Raw genomic sequence first — 26,793 nt, 5'->3', positions numbered from 1 at the left:
TATTTGTATCCAGGTCCTCCAAATATACAAAACGTGTTTTTTCAATCTTTTTATTTTTAGATGAAAAAAACTATTGAATTTTCTATCAATTCTACCACTTCAAAGAAAATGTTGTAGTCAATGAATTGTGTAGTTTCTTCCATATAAAATCACTTCAGTGCTTGTGGGAATAATTAGCAAGCTTGTTGGCGCAAAGAAGAATTAATTACCAGGCACCTTTTGTGATTTTATTTGCACGATACAAAGGTCACGCACAGTTGTTTACAGCCTAACTCACCGAGGCACATATTAAGTGTAAAGAAGTTTTTTTAAAAAAGGAGAAAAAGGTAAGTAAACACTATAATTGTGTTTTGTGAACGCAATCTACAGATACTCGATGTGACAGCGGGCAGCACTTTTTTTTTTTTTGGCTCATCAAAGCAAGGCGTTATTTGAGCGGGATCGTGTGTTGCAATTTAAATGTCTGGAAGGGCAATTGCACTAAAAGATGTATGTGTAACCTTATTTTTACTTGATCTCTTTTAAACTGAGCTAATTTCAGTGATTTGTATTCCATATATGCTTGGTGAAAGGCTACCACTTTCCAAATGTACTCCTTCTCACACAAGTGATGAGGAAAAATGGCGAGTCAGAATTGGAATAGGAGCTCTTATTACTATTGACCTGCCGTCAGATTTTTTTGTCTTTATCGTGTACACATGAATGCTATGCATTTTATTGTCCAGGCGATATTTTGTAGATTATAATATATATTTTGAATTCCCCCCACTGGGGGTTGAATAAAGTATTTTTCTATTCTATTCTATATTGAGAACGATGACTTTAACACATATTAGTCTGTATGATCTACTAAGGTAACACCTTTTCTTTCTACTATTTTTATTCGTTTGTGTAGTATTTCTTGGTATGTAACAAACAAAAATATCCCCGTACACACACTGTATGTCTGCATACTATATCCCACCTTGTTCACCCACCTAAAGTTGGCATAATTCTACCAAATTTGCGCCCATCATGTGATATTCAAAGCCATCTTTATTCTGTCGGATTTTCTTTCAACTTTGTGTTTAAGGTATTTTAGAAGTTTGTGCTCATCTAATATATCGTTTCTTTTAAAAAAAAAATTCTTTATTATATCCTTCGAAATGCATTATGGTGCGAAGTACAGTTATTTGTTGCCCAGTGCTTTATTTGTGTCACCTTTACGGTGATAATTGGTATTTCGTTTCCTGAATGTGTCAAAGCTCTGAAATCCTACATGTGTTTGCTGCTCCTGTGAGGAATCACGCATGCGTCAACTACGGAGACTCTCCTGATTTGACAACCCATGAATGTACCACACAGCCCACTATGTTGCAAGGCTTTCCGCTACTAGCGCACCATCGTCTGCACCTGCCTGCTCTGCTGTTGCAGTTCGAGCTCTGGGAGGGGTCATTATTTCGCAGGGATCGTGGGAGGAGGCATTTCCGACACACCGACAGAAGCGTGTAGCTTCAGATTCAGCACCACAAGATTGAGGAGAGCATCTAGACTGAGTCGATTGTCACTCTACGTGGTTTAAGTGTACAAGACAACACCATTTTTAGGAGTACACGGTGAGACCAGGCGCTGCGCACAGTTTGTGGACCTGCAAGAGGTGTCACCTCCTACAATTAAAGGTGTGTAGTTAGTTAGAAGCCGTGGTTGGTGAACTGGGGGATTTTTCTTCTTTCCCTTTTTGCTAGCAGCCTGTAGCAAAACACTTACTGCACCGCCTGACCCTCCGTGCTGCTAACATTAGCTGATAGGCGAGGTCCGGCTTTTCATTCATCAGTGTGCCGTAGCTCGTAGGATTGTTTGCTATGCAAGTCCCCGCACCGAAATACTTAACAATTCACAATTCCATGACCAGCTCCCGTGGCTTTCATTTTATGACCCGGTCTGCGCCCGTTAGCTAAAATCTCAGCATCGCCCACCTCGCTAGCGTTATCTTAACGGCACTCCGAGCACTGCTATCCAGCAAGCCCAGTGCTGAAAGCCTGCTCCGACTGTTTGTCGGGGAAAGACGAGCAGACCGCTAAGCTAGTGATGTGTGCTAAGCTAACGAACGCCGGCCACTTTTGCTCGTAAATTAACGGTCACATGTCTGCATTAACGGCTCTTTAATTATTCAGCAGCTGGCTCGCAAACACTCGGGGTTCATCTCCGGCGCACAGATTGTGGGACTTTATCGTCTTCTGTTTTTTCCCCAGCTCAGTTTAATCTCTTTGTCTTGTAATTTTGTCTCTTTGTTTAACTGTCATTTACACTCACTCGGAGAGCTCGTCGCTCGTTTTTTTCTGCGGCGGTTGACTTCGAACTGGTTTCGGTCACGTCGCAGGTGATTTTGATTTGGTTATTAAGCCGCCGTGCTTGACAACGCGATGTGAAGTCGCAAACTGATGTTACATGCCGCACCCTGCAAGTGCAGCCGTACTTCAGCGAAGTCTCAAGGAGCTCTTTTAGGACTGTGAACACAAAGTAGTTTAGCGACACAAAATAGAAGAAGAACGAGCTAACTCCGCCATAACAATTCCATGTTGTCAATTAGCAAAACTGATTTTAAAATACCGTTTGTGTTGTACTTTATGTAGTTTACTGCTGACTGTTTGGCGTATGATTTTTAAACCTTTGCTCGTTAGTTTGCTATTTGTAAATGGTCAAAATGTGTGTGTTGTGGTGGGCTTGTTTGCATGCACACGAGTCTCAGTTTGTGCATTCAGCATTCAGCAACACTGTACAGCGGCAGCCAGCATGAGTCAGACCAAAGCTTTGAGCTCCACTGTAGTTTGCCACATTCCCTCCCTGTAACTGGAGATTCAGGAACTCTTGGAGGCTTGTAGAGGTCACATAGAGGCTGTATTTAGAATCTGAGTTTTTTTTCACTGCTGAGGAAGTGTGCCCACACTTGCTGTCAGACGGTGTGCGAGTCTCCATATGTCGTCCTCTCCGCGTTTGCGCTTTCATTTTATTCAAGGCAATGGGCAACATCCAGCAGACGGTGGCAACAATATTTAGAATGAGACTAATAATAGCTATTGTGGTGTTTTCAAAAAAAAAAAAAAAAAAAAGATTGGCTATTTTGAAACAAAACAAAAAGTCTGAGAAAAGTCAGAGAGAATAACGGTACAGGTGACGCCTCCCAAAGCTTAAGCAGATTAAGCTTTGCTTGTCTTCAAGGCATCTCTGAAGTCCAATACAAAGAGGAAAAAAAGTTACATCTGGAGGTGCAAATTAGTGATCATTTGAATGCTCGAGTCCATTATGTTCATAATGAGGAAACAAAAGACCAATACAGTGATTGATGACAATTAGTTTTCAAAGAAAACATCTTCACATCCCCTCTTTGTCCACCCACTGGCTTATATGTACGTATAAAAGTGTGTTTATGATGACCACCTTGCACATCCCGCATTTAGTCTGGAGCATCTGTTGTGGATGTCCTCAGAAATGACCATGGATGCTGTATGCTGGTGACTGCTAGAGGCAATGGAGGAACATGCTGGGAGCCTCCATCTAAATTCCTTGATTTAGTGGCCTCAAATAAAATACCACCTGCACTCCTTTTGCTTTTCTTTTTTTACATTTTTTTTAATGTTCTATATTTTGCTTTTGAGCCCCCCCCCCCCCCCCCCCCCCCCCTCCAGTTCAATAACGTGCCACCTTGTTGAATCCTCCAGTTACAGATGTAGTACAAATGCAAGTATTTGTACAATTACTCCGACAGCTGCTAACGTGAGCATGAGGTTATAAAGCAAGCGTTGAACCAGGTGAAATCTTTAAGACGCCCCTCTTAGAAAAAGACACCAGTTTGAGCTGCAGCAGTCCCGTTAATGAGCACAACAGCACAGCGGCTCTCTGGCATGTTTGACTGAAGCGTGAGGAATGTCTGAGTGACTGAGTGCCGCTGCTTTACCAGACAGATAAGGCCGTTGATGGAATATGGTACCAGCTATTTTATGGCAGCTTGGAAAGCCACCAGGATTCTTAATAATAAAAAAAAAAATTAATCCATTTAATTTCTGTTTCGATGATCATCTCACAATTTCCGAACTTCTCAACTTGTAACTACACGTTTTGACATTGCCTCCACCGTTCTTCACAATGGCCTCACACGGAGCGTAAACAATGTTTCTGATATATTGCTCAGCAAGGACTATATAAAGCACAAAATATGTCTTTTCCTAATTACCGAACAGAGGCGGGCATGGTGAGAGCAGTGATTCCAGGCTGCATGGACAGACTTTTTCTGCCCTTTGGGAAATAACTGCATATGTTTGTCACTGTCTAACCATCTGGCTAAGGTCATTTTTCATACATGGGTTCTTTGTTTGACTGTTATGATCTTTTTTTGTCATCTTACTGCGTCCACATTCAGGATTATGCTTCCACACCAAGAATGTTCTCAATTTCTAAGCATCCTGTAGCAGCATAACATTGCACTAGTTAGCTAGTAGTGCTGCTTATTGCTCAGTTCTCATTTGATAATGTCTAATTGTGGGGTTTGACAACAACCTGTATGTGATAACTCTAAATGTTCTGGCTCAGTTACTGTATGCAATTTGGAGTAGAACGCCTGTTTCTGTCACTTGGGATTGGGAAAGGCCATAATTTATGGGTGAGACTGAGCAATCAATGGCTGCCAGGAGTGCTTTGTGTTCCCTGTCTCCTGGGAGAGAAAGCCATATTGACTGACTACCAAGGAACCCCCTGTTGTTATACTGGAGCACAGCTCTAAGGTAGCCATGGTTCCCCCCCCACTAAGCGATAGAGGACTGCTTCCCCTTTAGGCTCTCTTTCACCGAAACGCGTGCACATATGCTGGGTAGTTTTTGAGAGATGAGGCAATAGGAGCATCACACGCTAATATTTGCTTCAATGACTACCATATCAATTTAAACTTTCCTACCCCAAGGGTTTGTATTGCCCGACGCTTCAGTGTGGAAATGCACCGGCCCAAGTGCCAGCGTTCATCATGTTTTCTGGCTAACGCCTCCTCATGTGTGTTGTAATGGCGTTATTGGTCTGCCTGCTCCACAGTATGTGACACGGACATGTGCTACGTAAGCTTGATTAATCAGCTGTTTGTGGTCCTGTGTTTGACTGTACGGGCAAACGAAATGTTTTTTGTTTGAAGGCGGACAATAAACTAGATGATCCAGCAGTGCGCTAAAGTTGTTTAGTGCAGCAAGAATAAATTAGTTTATTGTCTTTAATTTCTTTTCATGCTGGTCTGACAAAGACCACAGCTACCCCCACAATGCGTGACAAACGGGCTGTTTCTGTGTATGCTTATATTGTGTTTTATTTATATTGTCTATAGCACTGTCATTATCACAAAAAAGAAGAAGAAAAAACCTCCTCCCGTCCTCAATTACTCAGAAGTCTGTGGGTGGTTCTATCTTAATGTATTCTCTTAAAACTGCTCATAAATCATAGGAAGTCATAAGAATGCAGAATGTATGCATCCCTTTTGTCACCACAACTTAAGCTGAAATGTCTAATTAAATCTTAATACCTTATGCATTGTGGATCTTATTTTTGGGTCACAATTAAATTCTTAACAGCACTTCCTGCCCTTTTAGCTAATGAAGGCTGCTAACTGATCTGCAGAGACATTAAAGTTGGAGATGGTCTCAAAATCACAGTGGGAGTACGTGAAGTTGATGCTGCTTTCATGCTGCACTGAACGGCCTCACCGTGTGTTTTATTGTCGTCACACGGCAAGGGATTTTCTACTGTACCCCCCCCACGAAGGAGCAGCCTTTGTCCATTAAGCATAAAGTGCACCGTAACTTCTTTCAGATTTTCAGATTCTGAGTTCAATAACCTGGATCAACACGGGCCAAGACACATGCAAACGCCAACGGTATCTTTCTTGAGCCGTTGTAACGTGGACAATGAGGAAAAATCGAATTTCCATCATAACAAACCTTCACCCAGGCTGGAGAAATAACGATGGTCTCTATTGCGCATCCAAATGTGACACGTGTGCTCAGGGACCATCTGCTAAGTGCCCCACTGGAAAAAAAACCAAACATGTTCTCCTCTCTCTTTCAGAGTTGGAGGACAAATGTGGCAAGTCCTCCTCGATTCTTGGGTGATTAGTTTGGCTGACTGTGCGCTGAGGTTGCAAAGGTTAAGTCAGGGTGAACTTGGGTAATTGTATTTCGAAAGTATAAAATGTTTGTCTGGCAGCTTTGACACACTGGATGTGGCTTATTTAGTTCATGCTTTCCACTACGTTCATAAAATCTAAAATGTGTCCCGAGGTCTGCTTCCAACACTTTTATTTAACACTCTGATCAGCTGATCTTTGCTTTCTGCTGCCATTACACACAACAGTAATGCAATCGCAACATTCCGCCCCCAGTTTTTCTGTAAAGAGCTATGTGACAAAATGACTACTGCGGCTTCTTCTTCTTCTTCTTCTTCTGCTGCTTCTTCTTCTAGAAAATAGTCAGTTTAATGAAAGACTATCATTTTACGTACATTTGTGTTGTGTTCTGTCACCTCACTGATGCAGATTATTCTATATTCACATTGCTAAGAATTGAGATATGTCCTTATCTGCATTCAGAACACAGTTGGACCTACAACCCCTTTTTTTTTTTTTTTTTACACTCGCCATTTCCTAACTGTTAACACGTCAGAGGTTTTTAGATATTATATGTTATTAGAACATGTTGTTGGAGCTTAAAACACGCTGGCTTATTTTACAATGGGCCTCTTTTTGGTCTCTTTGCTTGTCATCAATCAGAAAACCAGACGGTTCTCTTTCCAAAATAGTTTTTTTTTGATAAAGGTCTAATCAAGAGATGAAATTACCTGTAATAAAGGTTTAGTGGTGTCCGGTGAAAAGCGGACCGAGTTCATATCTCCCAGGATTTGAGAGGGAACCTTTCCCCTGAGCAAACGGGACCTTTTCTCATTGAGATGCTGTTTCTAGGTTGTTTTGCATAGCTGCTGCCAAGAGTTACCCGATAGTTTTAATGAATCTCCCCCAGCTGCCCACAGATGACACGATCTCCAGGAAAAAGTTATAGATTTTTATTATTTTTTTGAAAAGATTGAATTGTTGCTAATATTTTTTCATGCGTTAGTTGGTGGCTTTATCAGTGTGAGAGCATGAAGTGAGAACAAACCCAGGGTCGATTCCAAGAATCTATCCAGCTTATATGTCTCACTTTGTCACCTTTGTCTGCCAAAAGAATTTGTGTTATTCATACAAACAAGAATAGACTGGTCTATAAGCACTTTTTCCAAGTTGGACCTACTGATATCTGTTTTTCTCCATCAGGTTTACAAGTCTTTAAAGTTTAAGGTGGTGAAGGAACCAAAAAAAAGAATAAAAAAAAAAATACTGTTTCTTCTTCTTTTTTTTAAAAATGTAATGGCACAAACCCATGACAGACTTCAGCTTTCTATTTATGCGGCTGATGGGCATAAAAAAGACTTAGAGGAAATGACATCTATCAGACGGAGTTACTTTGGCCTGTGAGGACAACCAGTGGAGAACTGTGCTGGTGAATGACTGAGGTCGCTGATGATTCCGGACATTGTTTTCAAAGTATTGTACAGTTTGCCTTCACATATCGGAGTTTTAAAAAATGAAAGATGGTCATTTACTGCCAGGAAAGCTGTTAGCCGTAATATCCACTGTATAACAAGGGGACGTTACCTTTTACGATGGTAGAGGTGCCTTAAGTGGGGGAGGGAGTGTCAATCCAGAGCCAGAGAGCATGAAAGATGAGCTGTTTAATTAGAAAAAACAACGCCTGCAGGACTCGGTTCTTGTTTCTGTCGGGTTGTATCTCAACGCTGCATCTCTGCTGATCCCTCAGTCTCGTACATCGGTGTCCTGGCAGCCTGATTCTGATTAAGACATACGGTTGAAAGGGCCACACTGAGAGAAGAGCTATCGGTCTCACGCTTCTACATCCCATCTGAAACTTCACGAAATCTCGAGGCACATAATCCTTCTGTCTGAAATGAGCAACACACACGGTCACATTTGTTGTTGCAGCTGCAGCAGTAAAGTCCCAGCCGGCTCTGTTGGCTTATTTAAGTCAGGGATACTGTGGAGTTTGTGTCTTTATAGGCTGACTTTTGCAACTTCCACTAACAAAATTTTCATTGACGAAAGTTTATCATAACTACAAAAACCACCGTTGTCACTTATACCGTCCACAGTGTTGGAGCAGAGCCACTCTGAGAGAAACAGCAGAGTGGCTCCTTTTTCCTCAGAATTTCTTCATTTATGTCACATGAAATCAATTGAAGGATTTGTAACTTTTCAAATAGACGTTGTAATATTCTCACACATTGTTAATAACAAAAAATGCAAGTTGCACTTGTAGCTGTACATAATATTGCTTCGCCCCCTTTGTTATTACCGTTGTCCGTGTTATTGAATCTTTTCCTGGAATCCCATGATATGAAATGTGTTTTTTGTGTTTATCCCACTGTCGGGGGAACACTTGTTAAGATAGTTTTTGAAATTCCACATTTTCTTTGAACTTTAATCAAACTGCGACAGTCTTGGTGAAATAAGAGACAGTCACGTGATGACTTTTGAATTTATGTTCTTATTTCAGCTGAAAGATGTTAATGAATCACAAAAGTATGACTGCTGATAATAGAACAAATAGAGGTGGTCCCACAAGGGATCCCTGAGATTCACATGAACGCGGTACAGAAACCAGAAGTGTTCACCCTGCACACGATGTAGCCTTAACCTCAGATTCGGATTGACGCTTGTTGGCAGTCTTGGAGGAGAAATTTACTGTGGTTATTTTTTCTCTCTCGCACACGTTCACGTCCTCATCCTCCCTGTCACTCACTGAAAAGGCTGTGGTCAAGGCAGTGGCCACACACTTGGTCAAAGTGACTGCACTTCTTGCTCTGATGATAATGCATCGATTGCAAGGCCTTCTTCTATGTGCCTGCAGCAATGAGGGGAGGTCCAAGAGCTAAAGGATCTTTTAAAAGTCACTCAGTCTAGCAACAGAAACACTCGGTTGGAGGACAGATACTTATGAGGCCACTGACATACCTCTGCAGCCCGCCTCAGTATCGTGCGTGTGGGGGAAACTGCAGCCATGTCTGTATCATAGCAACGATGCGAGTAATTTTCAAACTAATGGAAACTAAGTTTTGAGTCCTGCGGTGACTAGTGTTGCCTCAAGTTTGCATGACTCATCCTGTGGGATAAAAATGAAAAACTAATAATTCATTAGGCTGATGTTGTTGCCACTGCATTTTCCTAAGACCGGACTGAACTTAAGTTAGAAAAAAAAGAATCCCCTGCTGTTGACTCATGATAGATTTGAACAGACAGTTTGGAAATAGCTCTGTAATTGTTAAAGTCTGCGGGGCCAACAAAGGAGGACACGGGCTTATTTTTGGAAGGGAAGACTGTTGTTTGTGGCTAAAGTCGAATGAAAAATGAATGTGAGTGTTGGAGCAATAAAAAAGCTGCTAGACTGAGAAGGTACGACTTCAGTTTATTTGGACTTTTGATGGTCTTGTGCACATCTGAACCTAAAACAGGGGTGTCAGTGGGAAACATGGCTCACGAAAAAGCTCTATTAGAGGAAACATGTCAAATGCAGCTTAATCATAACGTGTGACTTGGTTTTTGGAGTTATTTTTATTTATCTTTTTAACTCGAGCAAAAGCACAGCGGTCAGTGATGTTACAGACACCGCTGAATATTTATGAGGGCTGCGTCTTCATTTTGGATGCAGCACGGCAGATTTTTAGTCTCGACAATTTAAGCTGAGTCTCGTTGGACTGTCAGTGACCTGAAAGATTTATTCCATCACAGGAAGCTTTGAAATAATCACGTGCATTTTGCAGCCTTAATGATCTTTTTCTTTGAGATTTGAATGGCATAAAGCATCACTGACATCTCTCTTTATCCCAAGACTCTGATATATATTTTTTTCAACTTTATAGTCAATATAGAAATGCAAATTCTTTACAGTCTGATATAGAGACAAACATTTTCTTTGCTACTATATTTACTACTTTATTGTCACTATAAATATATCTTGCTATACCTCTACCTACATCTGGTCTGGATATGTTGGTCCTTTTATTCCAACCACCTGTGCTAACGTCATGATTCAAAATGGATTTGATCAGCCAGGTTTCTTACCTGATAAAGTGTTAAGGCCAGGAAGATGGGTCATGACCATGGCTCATCGCGTGCTCTTTGTCTGCAGTGTGGTGGTAAATCTCACTTCCAGTGGGATTTGGTGAACTTCATAGATGTAGCATGTAGGCATTTATGAATGGGAGCCAACAATGTGGTTTGGTGAACTGTTAGTAATTGAGGGTCATCCTCACTTGCACTGTCATTGTTTTTCCAGCCATGTGACATCATGTCAACACACTGCTGGCACTGGAAAGCTCTTGCTCTGCTTTTGCTTTGTGTTTATCCTTCATAGTGCTACCTTGTTTTCTTTCTTTTTTATCTTTTTGGGATATGATAAAAAAAAAAAAACAGGCCCGTGTGGAGAGTCTAGCTAGAGGGCATTCATCTCTCCGTCTCTCTTCATCTCTCTGTTGTTCTGTGCTTATGAGGCCTCACTTCTCTTCCCCCAGACTCCCCTCATTCCACCCCCACCACGGGCTACATCTGGGACCAGTATGGGCCCACAGTATTGGCCAGCTCCTCCCCCACACTGTGTGTGCTCTGTCTTGGTGAATTAACTTTTCTATTGTTAGGTGACTGCTTGTGTTCTCTTTCCTTTCAGAGAATCTATATGCTGACCGGGGGTAAATCAGGATTTGACATTCGTTGCTTGCCCTACAAGCTTGAAACGGATGGCTGGGGACATAGATATATTTTTTTGGCCCCTCAAAAGTTAACTTAAGAGTTACCTTGGCCTCTATGAAATTGATGTTTTCAATAAATGAACAAACCAGTAACTGTGGCGCTAAAGCCTTCGAATACACCACTTGTTTACTGACTATCATGGAAATGCCTGCAATGGCTCGATGCAGATGTTATGTCATCACTTTCTCATGAATTAACCAGATGAATTAATGTAGTTTGCTTCCTTTCAGCCAACTGTCACTGAGAGTTACTGTGAAATAAACCCCAGTTTTACCCTTTCAAATGAGCAAAGAACCAAAGCTATCAGTTTCTAAACAAACGGTACACATTATGACAGTCTAATAACGGGTAATAACATTTAGAAGCACGGGAGTCGCTTGCTTTTAAATTCTGTGAGATTCTTCTTAAATGGAAACCAATGTCACAAATACCCTCCTCCATGTGTGATGTTGGATTATAAACTTTTATTCACATTTGACCTATTTATAGTAGACCAGTGCAAACGCGTTAATCCCAGACACTAAACCATGACTGTATAAGTCACTGCACCCAGGAGAAAGCATCCAAGCCCTGGAATACAGTTAAGAAGAACCTCCGTTTTACAAAAGGCCAGAGTAGAATTTGTAAGTCTTTAGATGTACAGTAGCGTCGCACACATGCCTGCTGCAGTCAGCTTAGACTGAAACCATATGATAAGTGTGTAAGCAAGACCTGCTATTTGGAATCCCTCTATAGAGCGTAAATACAACAGGGTCATAGGTCAGAATGAACGGTTTTTAAACTAAAGTTGCATCAGTGGTGCTTAACATGTATCTGTAAACCTGAGGCTGTAGAGGGAGAGGAAGCAGAGGGAAAACGATTCAATGTTTGTGAGACGAGTCACAAACTGAGACTCAATTAGACGAGGTGGCTTTTACAGTGGGACTGCTGTGTCTTCCTAGTTGCAGTCAAACAAAGATTTTCTGTTCAGGTGGATTAGAATTGGTTCAGTGAATAATCTGAGCTTTTTGGGAAGGTAGTTGGGAAGTACCCAAATATTTTCTATCAGCTCCTCTCCCGCTTGGCTGAGACGGTGGTTGCTGTTAGTTAGCATCTACTTTTTGTTGTATCGATTATAGTTACAACTGCGTCCATTCTAGTGTCTGTTTGGGATTTATTAACCATAAGCTGTTCAGCAAAGTTACTAAGCAGCGTTTATTGTATTGTTTTCTTTCTGAGGATGTTGATAAGTTTGAGTGTCTCATAGAACCTGATGAGAAATGCAAAGTCAGACGAAGCATTCATGGACAGGAATGAATATTAACCTCTGTGCTGAGATGGAACGTTTCCATTAGATGAAAAGGGCTTCTGAGAACAGCAATTCATTTTGAAATAGTTTAACATGTCCTTGCCAGTCAGTCGGGGCCAAACTTTCAGATGATTTGACTTTAAGAGTGTTTATTCATCTTCTTTTTTTTTTTTTTTCAATTCCTAAGAGAACACAACTGCCTTAATAATTTCATAGCTCGAGCTTTACTTTGATCCATCTATTTTGGTCACTCTGAGAATTTGTCTCTGGAGCGCAGCGATATGATAGGCTGAGCCTTGACAGCTGCTCTTAGAGATACCCCTGCTGTTGCATGCAAGTATGTGTATTTAACTGCTCTGAATCTGGGTCAGCGCAGCGTCGGCACATTAGCTTTCCAGTAACAACAAATGACGGGGACCGTCGTCCCCAAACTTAGCTTTACGTTGCTGAAAAGCTCCAAAACGCATGTTGTGCAGTGCAAGCAGAATTTAAAGGCCCGGAAGACTTTCTTTGTAGTAGACCCTCCCGCAGTTGTGATCGCGTCAATCCAAAAAAACATCCAAGAGACCACGGAGTTTTGTACAGAACAAGATCGGATCTTTACAAAAGAAAGGTAAAGATGCTCAAATGGGAAGTAAAGAGGAGTAGAGAGTTAAAAAAGAAAAAAAAACTGTGTGGACCAGTGTAAGGTTTAAGCTGGGGGCTCAACAAACCTGTCCTGTGGTCGGAGAGAACATAAATTACATCTATTTAATGTCTCGATACCCATGCGTACCTTTAGTGCAGACATTTAACTTACTAATTGACTTTGTAAACGCTCCTTCTGATTGGTGCTAAATCACTGCAACAGTCAAATGTTTGTGCTGTCTTGTGCAATATTTTTAAGGCCTGATATTGCATTGAAACAGCTTAATGTAATCTCTGCAGGGAGAAAGATTATTCTTTAGTGGAAAGCATTATATACACTTCATCCCACAGTCGGATGATGTGATGCTCAGATAAACTTCATACAAAACCCCAAGAGCTCCATGTCAGAGTCTACAGGCCTCAGTTACCATCCTAAGTGTTTAGGTTCCTGGCGTACAGTCAGAAAAAGCCTGAGTTGTTCATTTGTTGTTTGGGAGAGACGACAGGAGAAAGTATAGTTTCCTTTAGCAAAGTTGCATCTGAACAAGCCGATCGCAGTGGCCCAGTAAAAACCCAGAACTGCTGAGGCAGGGCCGTGAGAGAGCTGTGCATAAACCTCAATAAACTGAACCCTCGCTGTAAAGAAGACTGAACCCATTACGTCACACAGAAAACGATTACTTTAAGTTGTTGCTGCTCACGGAAGTTCTGCAAGTGGCCGCATGCTGGGTTGCACTCTGTGTCTGCAGTTTGTTTTTGTGAAATAGGTAAATCTGACTTTGTATTTTGAGTTTTCTCCTTTTTAACAGAAGGTAAAGCGCCGCCCCCCCCCCTGGTACATGCTCAGTGTTTCCTGATGGGTCAGCTTCACAAGCCTGAGTCGGCTTTTTCCTTGATGCTGTTGAGGTTAACCTGGATGGGATAAAGCAATGCTGTGTTATGGATGATCGGACTTTGATATTAAATCAATTCTTTTGTTACGTTTTCAGATGTTATAGTCCCCCCCCTTCATGATATTTTATCCAGCCAAACTGAAAACTATCTTGGCAAGATACTCCTTGTAGCTGTGACAAAGCTTCTCTGAAGCTTTTCCCCAAGATATTTTTATTTTGAGCGACGAGTTCAAACAGGGTTGCAACTTTAAAAATAAAATAAAAAATCCTATCCTGCTTCCAAAAGGGACTCGCATTTGTCAAGCTGCAATGTAAAAGCTTTGTCAAAGCAGAGAGTGCTTTAACTGAGCTCTTCTGTTGGGTTAATGACTCAGTACCTTCCTGCTCAACGTTCTTCAGGTTTGGGAGGTTTATTATTTAATTTGACATTAATCAAAATGCCACGAGGTAATCGTGTAATCATGCTAGTCTCAAACGAGATTTAATTTATGAGTCATTGAAAGGTTGCTGGTTGAGAGTTGGGGAAAAAATAACTCTTAATGGACTCAGAGGCCCTATCTGCATCTGTCTGCGTGTGATGGATTAGTTGGGAAGTTGAATTTCTATCACTTAGACAAATAATTTGATCATCAATTTATTATTCAAAGTCCTGTTTAAAGAGATAAAAATGTAGCTGGTCTGCTTGAGGTTCTAAGATTGGTGCACTTTCTGAAGTCCTACTAAGGTTAACATGTGTTTAACAGGTTGAGGCCATCTGTTTTTAACACATTAGAAGATATTATAACCAATAACTTTAGTGGTTTTATAGTCTGCTTCCTAATCCAAAATCCATCCACACAACAGAGCAAGAATGTGACCGGAAGTGTCACAGCTGCTGCCTTCTGTTTGAGCCGGCTCCTGTCGTAATGTGCGATCAGCTCTGCATGCTTAAAAACAATAACCTGTCACCCTCTGGAAAGGCAACAGTGGTGTTCCATTTACCGAATGATATGAAGAGTTGTATTATAGCCACATACCAAGTCGCCTTAGTTGTGTTAATCTACTGCAGCCCCCCCAGCTGGTAACTCGTTACTCACTCTGAACAGATGGAAAAATGACAGAAAGACAACAACATAACTCTGCATCAAGATAACTCTGTCTTTACTACCACTTCTAAGACACTGAACGCGGTAAACAACATTTAGATATGTTATTTCTTGATCTTTATGGACCGATAATGAACGATTTACTCTCTTCTGTCTGAGCACATCCCTCAGCTCCACCAAAGCAGCTACATCACAACCACTTTACTCACAATGTCACCTTCTTACAGCGAGAACTTGACAGTTAGAGCAACGGTGCATTTGGATGGAGAAGATTAGCATTTTTACAAAAACATTTTTGTTGCACTTTTCTGCACACATAACACTGCTTTCACACCCATATGAATGAATGGCGGCACCAGAACGTACAACAAAACAGCTGCTTCCACTGTCACTGCATTGAGTTTGAATGCCGAAAACATCTGGGAAAACAAATGAGCTGCTGGCTGCTGGTGGACGATTCCCATTAACAGTCTGTTTTGTTGGCCTTCATGCATCCGTCATAGTTTGCGGTGTGTTTTCATACGGTTACATAAGTGGTGCAGCACATCACTCGCTCTGAATCTGAAGTGCTCGGTGACCTCTCCGCTGTGGCTCTCCACTTGGCTTTTGGCTGCGACGCTCTGCTGTCTGTCTGCTCTTGTATATCTTGTCCTTATGTCGCCACTTGCCCAAACTTCATCCAAGAAACTTCTAGAGCAGCCGCACAACAGCTGCGATTGGCACGAGCAGGCAGGTGGTCGGCAGGGAGCGCTTGATTTGCTTTTTGATTTGATTATTTCACCCCATACATATTTCTAAACGCACACACGGTGCTCAGTTAACACCTGGCCAGCTGAGGTAATTACTTGACATCCGTTAGCAGTTGTCTTTCTGCTCCGTCATCAGCATTCTTTCAGAGAAGAGCTGACACAAGCAGAGCCCGAGGTAATAATATTGTTTAATGGGCAATAAAAAACAAACAGCAGTCAGAGGACCCCTGCATTAGGTAACTTACTTGGATAGGCAGCATGTGGCAAGCTCGCTACGAATGCCATTATAACCACTCCTACAGTGTTGGCAACTTTGCAGCATGATAATGAAAGTGTCATTCAGTCAGCTGTGACAGTATGAGGAAAAATGGGATTCCTATTCAGATGCTGTCCACCACTGTTTTTCATTAATTACTCCTACGCAAGTAGAACAAGAAAACTGTACCAGCACAGGACACTTTGTTTTAAGCACACAGACTTAATGAATTAACTGAGACAACTAAAGTTTTTTTTTTTTTTTGTAAGACCAACACACAAAATAAGAAGCCTAATTAACAACAAATCCTTAATTTGACGTGCTTTCAGCGGGCAGAGTCACTGCAGGCTGGTGAAGGGTTGAGCAGTGAAAAGTCAGCTTTGCAGCTCTAAAACAAATGGCCAAACTGGTGAAACAAGCATCGCCTCCTGCTGGGAAAATCCTGACCCGCTAGGCCACACCTTTTCCTGTCAGTGAGTCGTAGTGGTAGGTCGTAGGTAGCTGGCCAAGCTGTGGACGCTGGTGGTTTCACGGCGTTAGAATTGAATTCTGACAATGAGCTGATCTAAATCACACAAGTTCTAAAGAGAGTTTCTTAAAAAAAAACAAAAAACAAAACCTTTTTTCACCCCCATCCGTCTCTTTCTCAAGGGGGCAGAGGCGGATGGGTTGTGTTCTCGGGGGAAACACTGCATCTCGGAGTGCGTTAACATGGTAATGTACAGAGGCCGTGAGTGCACCCAGGCAGGAATAATTGCTGCTGGACTGGAAGGCTTAATTTATGCGAAGCAGTTTTTACCACTGCTGACCCGATACTTGCCAAGCCTCAACTTGCACAATTTAGAGTGGGAGGCCTACAAAAGAGAGCAAACCTATAAAGATGACCATCAATTCTCACGAAGACAGTTCAAACGTGGTACCACATAGTGAACCATCAAACATGTACTCTGCCGATCAGTTATCGCCTTAAACCCCTTTAAACCCCACGTTTTATGTACTTATGAACATTTTCTAATCATGGACTGCATCTGCTGTAGACTACACAGGCTTTGCTGTAGAGTGATATTTTATTTAGGAATGGTTTGAAATTGTGTTCATCAATAACTAAGAAGAATGCAGTATTTATGTCATTATTTGCGCGGAGCTGTCCTCTCTCGATTAAACCCTTAAAACTCTTGTTAACGGCCTCTTTTCCTGCATCATGAATCACGTCATTCCAAACATGCTAAAACACCCGCATCTTTCCCAGAAAGCCCGTTCTTGAGGATCCGGCTGTAACTTCGAGGCAGTTTTAAACTAAACTTCACACAGCAAAACGGTGTTTTTGCTAATGGTGCATATTTTTTTGGGGGCTTTTAAGCCTTTTAAGAACGCACCGTTTCGATTGACACGAAAGAATGGAGAGAAGAAGGTAAACAAGCAGCAAATGGTCCAAGATGGGCCTCGCGCTCAATCATGTGAGCTGCGGGGAAGCAGACAAATGAAATGCTCACAAATCACACCCACGCAAACCATTGCAAATGGGCATAACAGAGCAGTGCTTTTCTTGTTGCAGCCACCGTTTTAAAATGCACTTTTGACAGCTTGTTGTTTGATATCGGCGTTTGCTTTGTCTCTCGCACGCGGGCAGCTCATATTTTGCGGATGCCCGGCCAGTCTCAGGCTCACTCACACTTCTGTGCACAGCAGATGGTGGAGCGTCTCACAAATCCATTCCACGACATTTGAGTTGTGACTCATGCTCTGCTCATCCTAAACATGTTGGTAGAAAAAAACGGATCTAAGACCAAGGAATATTATTATTATTATTATTATGGCTTGTTTGGAATGCGTTGCCAAAGTGACAAGTGGGTAAACCATGTTGCACACATATCCCTTTTTTTTTTACATGGGAAATGTAATGTTCGTGTAGGATGATGCATGTTTCAGACGTTTAATACTTTGTGCATCTATTGTTCACATTCGCAGTGGGTTATGGTGTTTTTACAAACCGACTCTGAACACGACAACACATCACTTAACCTCTGCAGTGCACTACGGTTGAGATGTAAAGGCTTATATGTGAAACTGTTTATTTAGTAGAAGCTCTTGTTAAATTTATATGATCTCAGACCAAGGTGGAGGTAAGAGTTTGAATTATTCACAGGAGAGAAACCTTTTTAAATGTGTTTCAGAAGCACAGTGATGGGCTCTGTGTGCTATGAAGCTATACTTAAATGGAATTATTAGTGCCATAGACGACTTTCCCTTTGAAGGATGGTATCCATTCAGCCTGTTTGTCATTTTGCAAGCTGTTCTTTAAAACTCCCTTACTGTGACAACCTCTCTCACACCTTTTAGAACTGGAAGACGGTGGTGACATTAACAAAGATCGCCACATGCAATAAGCATCACGAATCACCAAAGGAATTGTCTTCATTTATAGTGGGAAATGGTGTTGTTAACAGTTTTTTTTTTTTTTTGTGAATATCTAATTCAGTTATGAGAGGTCTACTCTAGTTTATAATATTCCCTGTTCGTGATCTTGCAAAAGGTGATGCAAAATGTTCATCGTGTATATTTTACACGTACAACACAAAACTGTTTAGTTTACAACGATGTAAAGGTTTCCACATCCTAGAAGTTTGATTCTAAGAAGGAGAAGATGATGGTGTATTTAGATTTTAGTTGACTAGAATATCGATTCATGGAGTAATCATTGCAGCTCTGTTCACGATCTCGTCAGTGAATTTTGAGTTTTCAAAAACACCCTTTAAATGATAAGAATTGAATAGATGTTTTTACACCCCCATATAGAGATTTCTTGTTTTAACGTCGCTGTTCTCTGGAAGTCGCTGTGCTTCCACGGTTAGAGGAGCAGCAACACCGTCAACGTTCACAGTTAAATACAGCTAAACTCTTTCCATTTAGTCTCCAAACAAAACATCTGTGACTAACCCTCAATGTCTCAACAAACAGAAACTTTTTATTCTTGTTACGGTTACATAACAGGTCAGGAATAGTCTCAGCCTCGGTCATACATCAGTCAACTGAGCTTATTACATTACGGTAGCACGCTGGTATTTTTCACTCTGCTGCTGTTTTGTGGTTGGATCGTGGCAGGTTCTCATGCCTGAAGCATCTGCATCCGTGCTGCTTGTTTCCATCCTGTATTACAGGGCTCTGCCAGGAACATTTTCTAATCATAACTTAAAAAGGGGAGGCAAAGACGCCCAAGAATATCCCAGGAAAGAGCTCCTCTTTGAGTGTGATCTACTTCTTAACCGGCTGCCTTAAAAGGAAATGCCATGTTGCCGTCAGCTTGGCATAAGAATAAGATGGATGCTTTAATCTACAGTAATGCAACCTGATAAATTCAGCTATTGGAATGAGCTTTGCCGCTTTAAGAGACTAACGTTCTGTTTCATTCGGTACTTGAGCAAATTCACAAATATGACTGTTCTCATTTAGCAGGAAAACAAATCAAAGGACTTTAACTGCCTAACCGTTCGCCTCTCCGTCCCACACCAAGACCCCATCTGTAAATCATCAGAACGTAGAAAACATGCATTGTTCTCCTGGGTTTTGTCAAGGTAGTGCGCATCACCGCTGCTGATTGATCGTTCCTCTCCACATTCCCTGCGGCGTTTTTAAACTAGATTAAAAAAATAAATTGAAAACAACATCACTGAATGAATAAACATCGGCTCTCATAACACCTACTGTTAACATAAAACTGGGAAAGTATGTGTATCCTTTGATGCATAAACCTAGGGAACATCTTATGAGACAGGATCAGATTGGACACAGCAGAGAGCGTCATGCCTTTGGGATTCGCTGGATCTCAGTCAGTTTGCCTTTTTCCTGGCCCGAATCCACAATCTTCTTCTGTCCTTAGCAAAGGGACGTGATCCCATAGGAGTGTCGATCATTTTCCATCCATCTTTTTTGGTGCGCGGTGCGGTTAAAGGCCTCGTCATATCCGTTTGGGAGCTTCCCCGCTGCCAAAGCCATCTACCAGTAAAGGACTGTAAGCTGACATAAATATGAAGGCTCATACCGTTTTGAGAAGTCGCGGTGATTTCATCAGTATTGCCACGTTGCCAGATATTTCCCCCTGTCCAGCCATCTTTACCCACTGTGTGTAGTATTCGGAGCCTCTGGCCCAGATCTGTCACTCGTCTTCACATTCTGAGTTCTCTTCTGCCTCACTTGCATTGGCAGTGGACTGGGCTGAAACTGCAGTGACAACAGAATGCTCCCCACATGCCAGATGTTCAGGTCTAATATTCATCTAACTTAACCCGACTAAACTTCAGGGGCCTTTAAAAAAAGAAACACCATGAAACTAAATTACAAATGAAAGTGCAGCTTGTGTGGAAAAACTGTCCAACTTTGACTCGTATTGCAGAGTTCAGAGCATTCCCAGAATGACTTTTCCACAGCGAAGAGGCTTGTGAGAAATTAGTCGCGTAAACTGAACGAGTCGACCTTGATTTTTTTTTAAATTTTGTCTCCACCTATTTAATTAGTTATTTTTTTCTCCTTTTGCTTAATTCATACACTGTTCCCCTTTTATTTGAGTGTTCTCGTAGAACAATGCTGCAGCAATGCGGTATTTGAACCTGAAAGGTTTTAAATAATCAAAATGCTGCTCAGGCTGTGGACAAATGTAGGCCAGAACTCCTCTGAATGACAACTACCTTTACAAATGTTGATGAGCACCACGACTCTCCCTCATCTTGGGGATTATTCTACCAGTGACCCATAATGTGTATGATAATTTAATTAACTTATGGGTTAGGGTAATGATCCACTCTTGCTTTATAGTTTAGTGTCGTTGGAACTGTTGGATGCGCTGTGTTTTATTTGATTAACCGAGCCAGGATTTGTTGACTGCTGCCAGACTCCCCCCCCCTAAAACGCTGCTTTCAGTAGAAGTGATCCACAGCACAATGTAGCTATACAAAAGCTCCCACCATCGTCAAAGCCCAACCGAGTCTGACTCAGCCCAATGTCTCAAATAGTCCAGCCGGCTTTCTATACCTGCTCATTTTGTGAAAAATGTTTTCGCTGCTTATTTTCAAAGAAACTGTTGAACTCTTGTGAACACTATCCTCATGTCACCTTCAGTCCTCTTGGATCTTGTGTCATAATACATTCTGTATTTTCTTTTGCCCAGCTAAACACTTTTCGGATCATTAATGATATCCTTTTGATCCCAACAGAAACCATGACGACCGCCACCTCCCCGATCCTGTTGAAATGGGACCCAAAGAGTCTTGAAATCCGCACCTTGACAGTTGAGAGGCTTCTGGAGCCTTTGGTCACACAGGTAGTTCAACATACTCTTTGCTCTGAATTTAGGAGCAGTGGGGTCAGGGTTAGCATACAGAATGCAAAGGTTTGCAAATCAGTTAAATCTTATATTTGATGATAATTGGAAATGATGCAAAGGCAACAGCATTTATCAAGACTTTGAAGTGAAAATGTGATGTTTTTTATGTATTTACTTTGAATTTGATGCCAACAGCATGTTTTGAAAACATTTTGAGTTTTAGAATAAAAATATGAACTCTGCTAGAATAAGATACATTTGTAAAATTAATGGCATTTTCTATTTCACATATTAGTCACTTTTTTTTTTTTCCAACCAAATTGAGGCTAGTGTAAAAAGTAACACGTTTACTCTACTTGTTCTGAATTAGTAAAATTGCCAGAATGCTCTGGTAGGGAAAAGCATCCACAGATGAAGCTGAAACGTTCAGATGCAGCCACATTATTTGAATATGGAGCATGTTTAAAGGGGCTGTAGATGCCACAACTAAGTAAAAAGAGCTAGCTGCACTATTTAATGGCGTGGATTTGCATGATACATAGCATAGTGCATGATACATGGAAAACGTGAACACGTGTGCGGTCACCAATAATGCCTAGCTATATGCAGTGTGTGTATTGTTATTTTTACAGGGAAGACCTTGTTTATTTCAGCAAAACAATGTTGAAACACAATTACCGGTGCATACAGAGCTTTGTGCAGAAGTAATGCAACACAGTGGAGGGATACACACTCGTCTCAGCGCTGCCGCTACCAAATTCAAAATTTATATATGCTTTTCAAAAACCAAGAAAACTAAATCACAGCTTCAACATTTGATGTGGTGTTTTTGTATTGTTTTTAGCTGAATATTGGGTTTAAACCACTAGCAAAAGTTTTTTTTGGTTTGTTTTTAGAAAGATTCGACTCAGAATCGCAGCTTTTCTTGGAAACCGTAGTGAAACTACAGCGAACAAACCCATGCTTGTGATTGTTCTGCTCAGTATGAGAGCAAAGTGATTGCTTATAGATGGAGCGTTTGCCTGTCAGAACTTGTTACAGCGATGTTAAAGTGCATTGGGCTACAGCCAGACACTATGGCTCATTGGCACTGACTTTGTTTACCTTCTAAGCTGAACAGATGGCCTGACAGGACTTCAGTCACCGCAGCTCATTGTGACAGAGTGAGTGTGACGAGGGTTGATGTGTAGATTCAGATCCAGATTAGTCAGGTCACAAAAAAACAGGCAAAATACATTTCTATTAGTTTAATTAACCCACCTTCAGCTCACCTGACTAATGTCTGATGTCCTGTTCATACCATTTCTAAGCAGCTGAATTGATGTGAGTGATCACCCTGAGCCTAATGAGAATGCATTGCATATAATATATATATATATATATATATATATATTATATATAATATAGGCATGATGGGAATAGGTGCACTTTGGGTGGTTTACAGAGACAATTAGGAAATCCAAAATCTTTTTTTCCACTTCTGGAAATGATTTCAACCGTGATTCCATTAAATAATTATATGACAGAGATTTCAACTGCAGGGCATGATGTTTCTGTCCCCCTCTGAAGAAAAACTTCAGAGTTGCCCAGTGCTGACAGCGCTGTGATCACTGAGGGTACCAGCAGCCCCCCCCCCCCCCCCCCCCCCCCCCCCCCAGTGGCCTGATGTTCTTTGCTTGGCTCAGAGTGCTTTTTTATTTTTAATCAAACCCCCATTCTTTTAACTTCATGCATAGTCTCCACAGTGTTGCGTTGACATTTGTCTCGTCTTTCATCTTTCAGCTTTGATGCTCCTTTTGCAACACCAGCATGTGTTGTATGGACGGCATTTCTCAAGTTGTCGTCTGAAATTTTCCAAAAGATTTATTTGAATGCACGTTATTGGCTTTCTGCTGAAGAACTTTTACATTTTGCAGACAGGAAAAACATGATGCTACACTGCATTGTTTCTCATGTGTTCAGCTAATTCTGTCAAACTGGCTGTTTTATTATATCCATTTATGGCAGAAGCCTTCATGGAATCTGCCTGGACCTGACCTTTAGCTTTATTTGTCATGGTATCATTGAAAGTGTCTTTTTTTTTTTGCTCTCTTTATTGTGTGTTTTTTTTATCAAGTTGATGGCATTTGTGTACTGCGTTTTTATGGCTCCTGGATTGTTCTGTCACTGCGAAGTCGAAGAAGAAGCCTCTTACTGACCACTTTTCAGCACAACGCGGTGTAGAGGGTGGTTAGTGTTGTTCTCTCTGTTCATTAAAATGTGCAGCACTCTGATCAGGTCGTCAGCACAGATTCAGCCTAGTTTATCGGTTTATGCGTCTTTGAGTCAGATGGCTGCAAAGCAGAGTGCACTCTTCACCTCAGCCTTAGAAAAGATGTGCAGCATCGTGGTACTGACAAGTGTTCGCACCGCTCCAGTGTTGCTTTAATGCTCCATAAGAGTACTCCTCTTCACTTTTACTTTTAAAATTAATTGCATTTACACCGGCAACTTCAAGACACTGAGCAACAAAATCCAAAAGGATGGGTTTAGCGAATACACATGCAGTCAGATGCGGGCCAGTTTTCTTTATGAGAAGCGCAGAACAATGGAAAAACTCCCCTGGAGATCATTTAATGCAACTCAAAGCAGCTCTTTATCATGTCATTGGTGATCATTGGTGTTGAAGTGAAAGGTGAGCTTAAACCTTTTCCTGTCAGTTTAGTTCATAACCCATCTCTAACATAGGTTAGGGTTATATTACTTGAGTTACTTATCATGCTTTTTTTTTACCGGGGGGGGTGGCAGAGGGCAGAAATAAGTAGCAGAAGCTGGGTATAAGCACATCTAAGTTAAAGGTGTTTTTGCTGTAATTGAACTACATTAAAAAGTTGTTTTTTTCTTGCTTGGAGGAAACACCCAGACATTATCTCTCACCTGGTGTTACCTCACTGCTTTGAAAAGCATGCATCGAATGTCCAAACAAACCTTGATAAAGCACAAGGTTGGCCTGGGATTGAAATATCAGCAGAGGGAAAGCACACGTTTAGAGTTGCTCTGCGTGTATTTGTGTAGTTGGCCACATCTGGTGGTTTTTTTTTTCCCTCTGAGCGGTCGCCTGAGTGACAAGAAGGTAATTGCTTGATGTCAGGAGGATGAAATAGGCTGATGAGCTTCTTCTTATAACATGTAGTGATTATTACGGAGTACTTTTCTATGGCGATGCCTGACTGCGCTTACAGCAGACTGTGTGTGTAACTGCCAAACAATTTCTTATTTCAGAATAGGCGTCCTTCCTTTGACGTCTTCATTTCATGCGGGGAAAATAAACAATGATTTTTGGATTAATTCACAAGGCTGTCGCGCCATTCTGTTTCTTTCCGTGTCATAGTTTGCTTCAAAGTGCATTTTATTTACCACCGCCTTCTTTGGTTCCCTCCATCTGATGAGGGATATTTGTGAATTGACAGATTGAGCACTTTATCATCATATAGCATCTTCCTTATTGCGCAGTGGCGGCACAAAGATGAAATTGTGACTAACTCCATTTCCATCACAGCCATGGGAATAAGTACAATTATAAGCTCTGGTAGTTCATCTTTTTTATTATTACAGTGGAAGTGTGAAACATTTTGGGATGCGAACCAGACGCTCCGATTGTTTTCACGTCAATTCGGATGATTCACTGTGTTTGGATGGGCTGCCTCAGGAGGATAGACAAACAGGCTCACCCCGACTGTTCTCGAGAAGGCAGCCTCATTTGTCTTCAAAAGTAACCAAGCTTCCCTCACCCCGACCGCAGAACTGGGCAGGTCCAGAGCTAATCATACCGAGGCGCTCACTTTATCACTGTGTGTGAAGGCAGCCTGCCTCTGATATAAGCATTTTTTTTACTGCAGGCTACGCCGATACTTTTGAAAGAATTATAGGGCAGCAGCCTTAGATGCAGGTGGTTTAAAAAAAGAAATAAGGATATGTGCTGTATGAGGAATGTTTACTGCAGGCCAGACCTGATGACTTGTGGTCTGGAAACATGGGAGATATGAATAGCACTATGAATGAATAGGAATTAAATTAAGAAATTTAGCAAAAAATAAATAGGATCACTTTGATTTTACCACAGATGATTGCGATTGATATTGGGAGCATTGGGAACTTTAATGATCAGCTTCACTTTGCTTAGTTCGTAAGCTGATGAATAGTTTTCAGCGCAAGCTTTCACTCCACTTCCTGGGTGTCAGGATATACTTAAAGCAAGATGGTGGATGGTGACTGTACAGCTACTGAGCTCATTACAGACTAAATGCTTTCTCAGGGAGGCTTTTTACTGTATGTGTGGCCAAGATAACAACATTGTGCGTCAGCTACAGTGTTCTTTGTTCAGGCACGTGGCTACTCACCACAAGCAAAGCCAAGCACAGGCCTTATTAACACATGAACACATGTGGAGAAGCTTGGGGAAACCCGCACAGTTATACAAATGCCACAAAACGAACTTTGTGTAAAGTGTGTTTTGGAGTTTAAAAATGCAAAAGAAAGCGTTGTTGGAAACTTCAGCTGTAATATCTTTTTTTTCCGGAACACGTTACGAAAAGCTCAGCTTTTGGCCCACTTGTGCTGTCACTTTGGTCATTGCTGAAAGTAATCTGAGTGCATCTGTGTTTGAAGCTTAGAGCAGTTTTAGGTCATCTGCACAACTGGCCACTTTTTTTTTGGGTTGCACACTCGACCCCTCACACTGGCCCATTTAGTAAATCTGCTGTTACAGTCTCGCTGCTGCCGGAGCGTTGCTGAGTAATCAGCACATTTCTCCCTTTATATTTCTCAACCTCTTTATTCAGTTTTACATTGATAATATTTTTTCTTTTTTTTTTTCTTACCTGAAAGCCACAAAATGTGAGACATGATGTGACATGTTGAGAGCTGCCTGAGGTTTGTAATTTGTATGTAAATTCAGGTTGACTTAGTTGATGAATTCTGAATATGATGAGGTTGCTGACTGTACTACGGCTTCATTAATGCAGGTAAATGTCTGCGGCCCTATTAAATGCAGTTTTCTAATTAAGTCAGATATTGTTTATTTCCAACAGTACTGAAGGGAAGGTGGAGGGGCAACAGCAGATTCCTTATCAGCTTTCTCTCGTTCCAAGCTATTATCATATTGGCCTTTGGAAATTCGCCAGCCATTGACCTCTACTTATAAATCTGACATCATATAGTCTTGTGTTTTTATGTGTTTCTCAGTAGGAGCTTCTAATGAAATGAAAAAAATCTCCCTTATTCAAATATGCGGGGTGAAAGGTGATTGGTGCTGGTGTTTTATTAGATTACTGCCTTTTCTCTGTAGTTTTAAATCTTCTCATAGCCATGTGTGTTTAGTCTTTGCTTCTACGGGGCTTTTTTCCTCACTCTGACGCTGGTTTAATTCGGCAGGGTCACCCCTTTCAAAGATAAAGGAGCGGTGACATCACCTTCACTCTTCTCAAACTCTGGATTTCAGTCTTAAAGCTCTGAGTGTTTGTTTCCTAATTAAAAGACAAATTTGCTGATTGAATTTGTACTAAATTGCTACGCTGCGGCCAAATGTCCTCGAACTGAACGTTGGTTTTATCATGACGCAGTCAGGTGGACAAGCTTCGGTGAAAAGCTGTCATTGGACATCCCTGTTTGATTTTAATCAGAATTGTCGGTTCTTTTAGGAAGACCGATTTAAAAAAAAAAAAAAAAAAAAAAAA

General features: G+C 41.3%; 1 protein-coding gene across 1 annotated transcript in view; it reads left to right on the top strand.

The window, feature by feature from the left end:
* The first annotated feature begins 1,377 nt into the window (after nucleotides 1-1,377).
* Nucleotides 1,378-26,793, top strand: part of ctnna2 (catenin (cadherin-associated protein), alpha 2) — a 261,478-nt gene continuing 236,062 nt past the window's right edge. The window contains exons 1-2 of the mRNA XM_072385076.1: nucleotides 1,378-1,658; nucleotides 20,970-21,076. Coding sequence (XP_072241177.1) covers nucleotides 20,975-21,076 — 102 coding nt within the window. The 5' untranslated portion in view covers nucleotides 1,378-1,658; nucleotides 20,970-20,974. The remainder of the gene's footprint in view (nucleotides 1,659-20,969; nucleotides 21,077-26,793) is intronic.

Source organism: Leuresthes tenuis, unplaced genomic scaffold (assembly GCF_036924035.1).
Source record: "Leuresthes tenuis unplaced genomic scaffold, fLeuTen1.0.hap1 SCAF_4, whole genome shotgun sequence".
Taxonomy (NCBI): domain Eukaryota; kingdom Metazoa; phylum Chordata; class Actinopteri; order Atheriniformes; family Atherinopsidae; genus Leuresthes; species Leuresthes tenuis.
The sequence above is the reverse complement of the archived record's forward strand: the minus strand, read 5'-3'. Positions and strand labels throughout refer to the sequence as shown.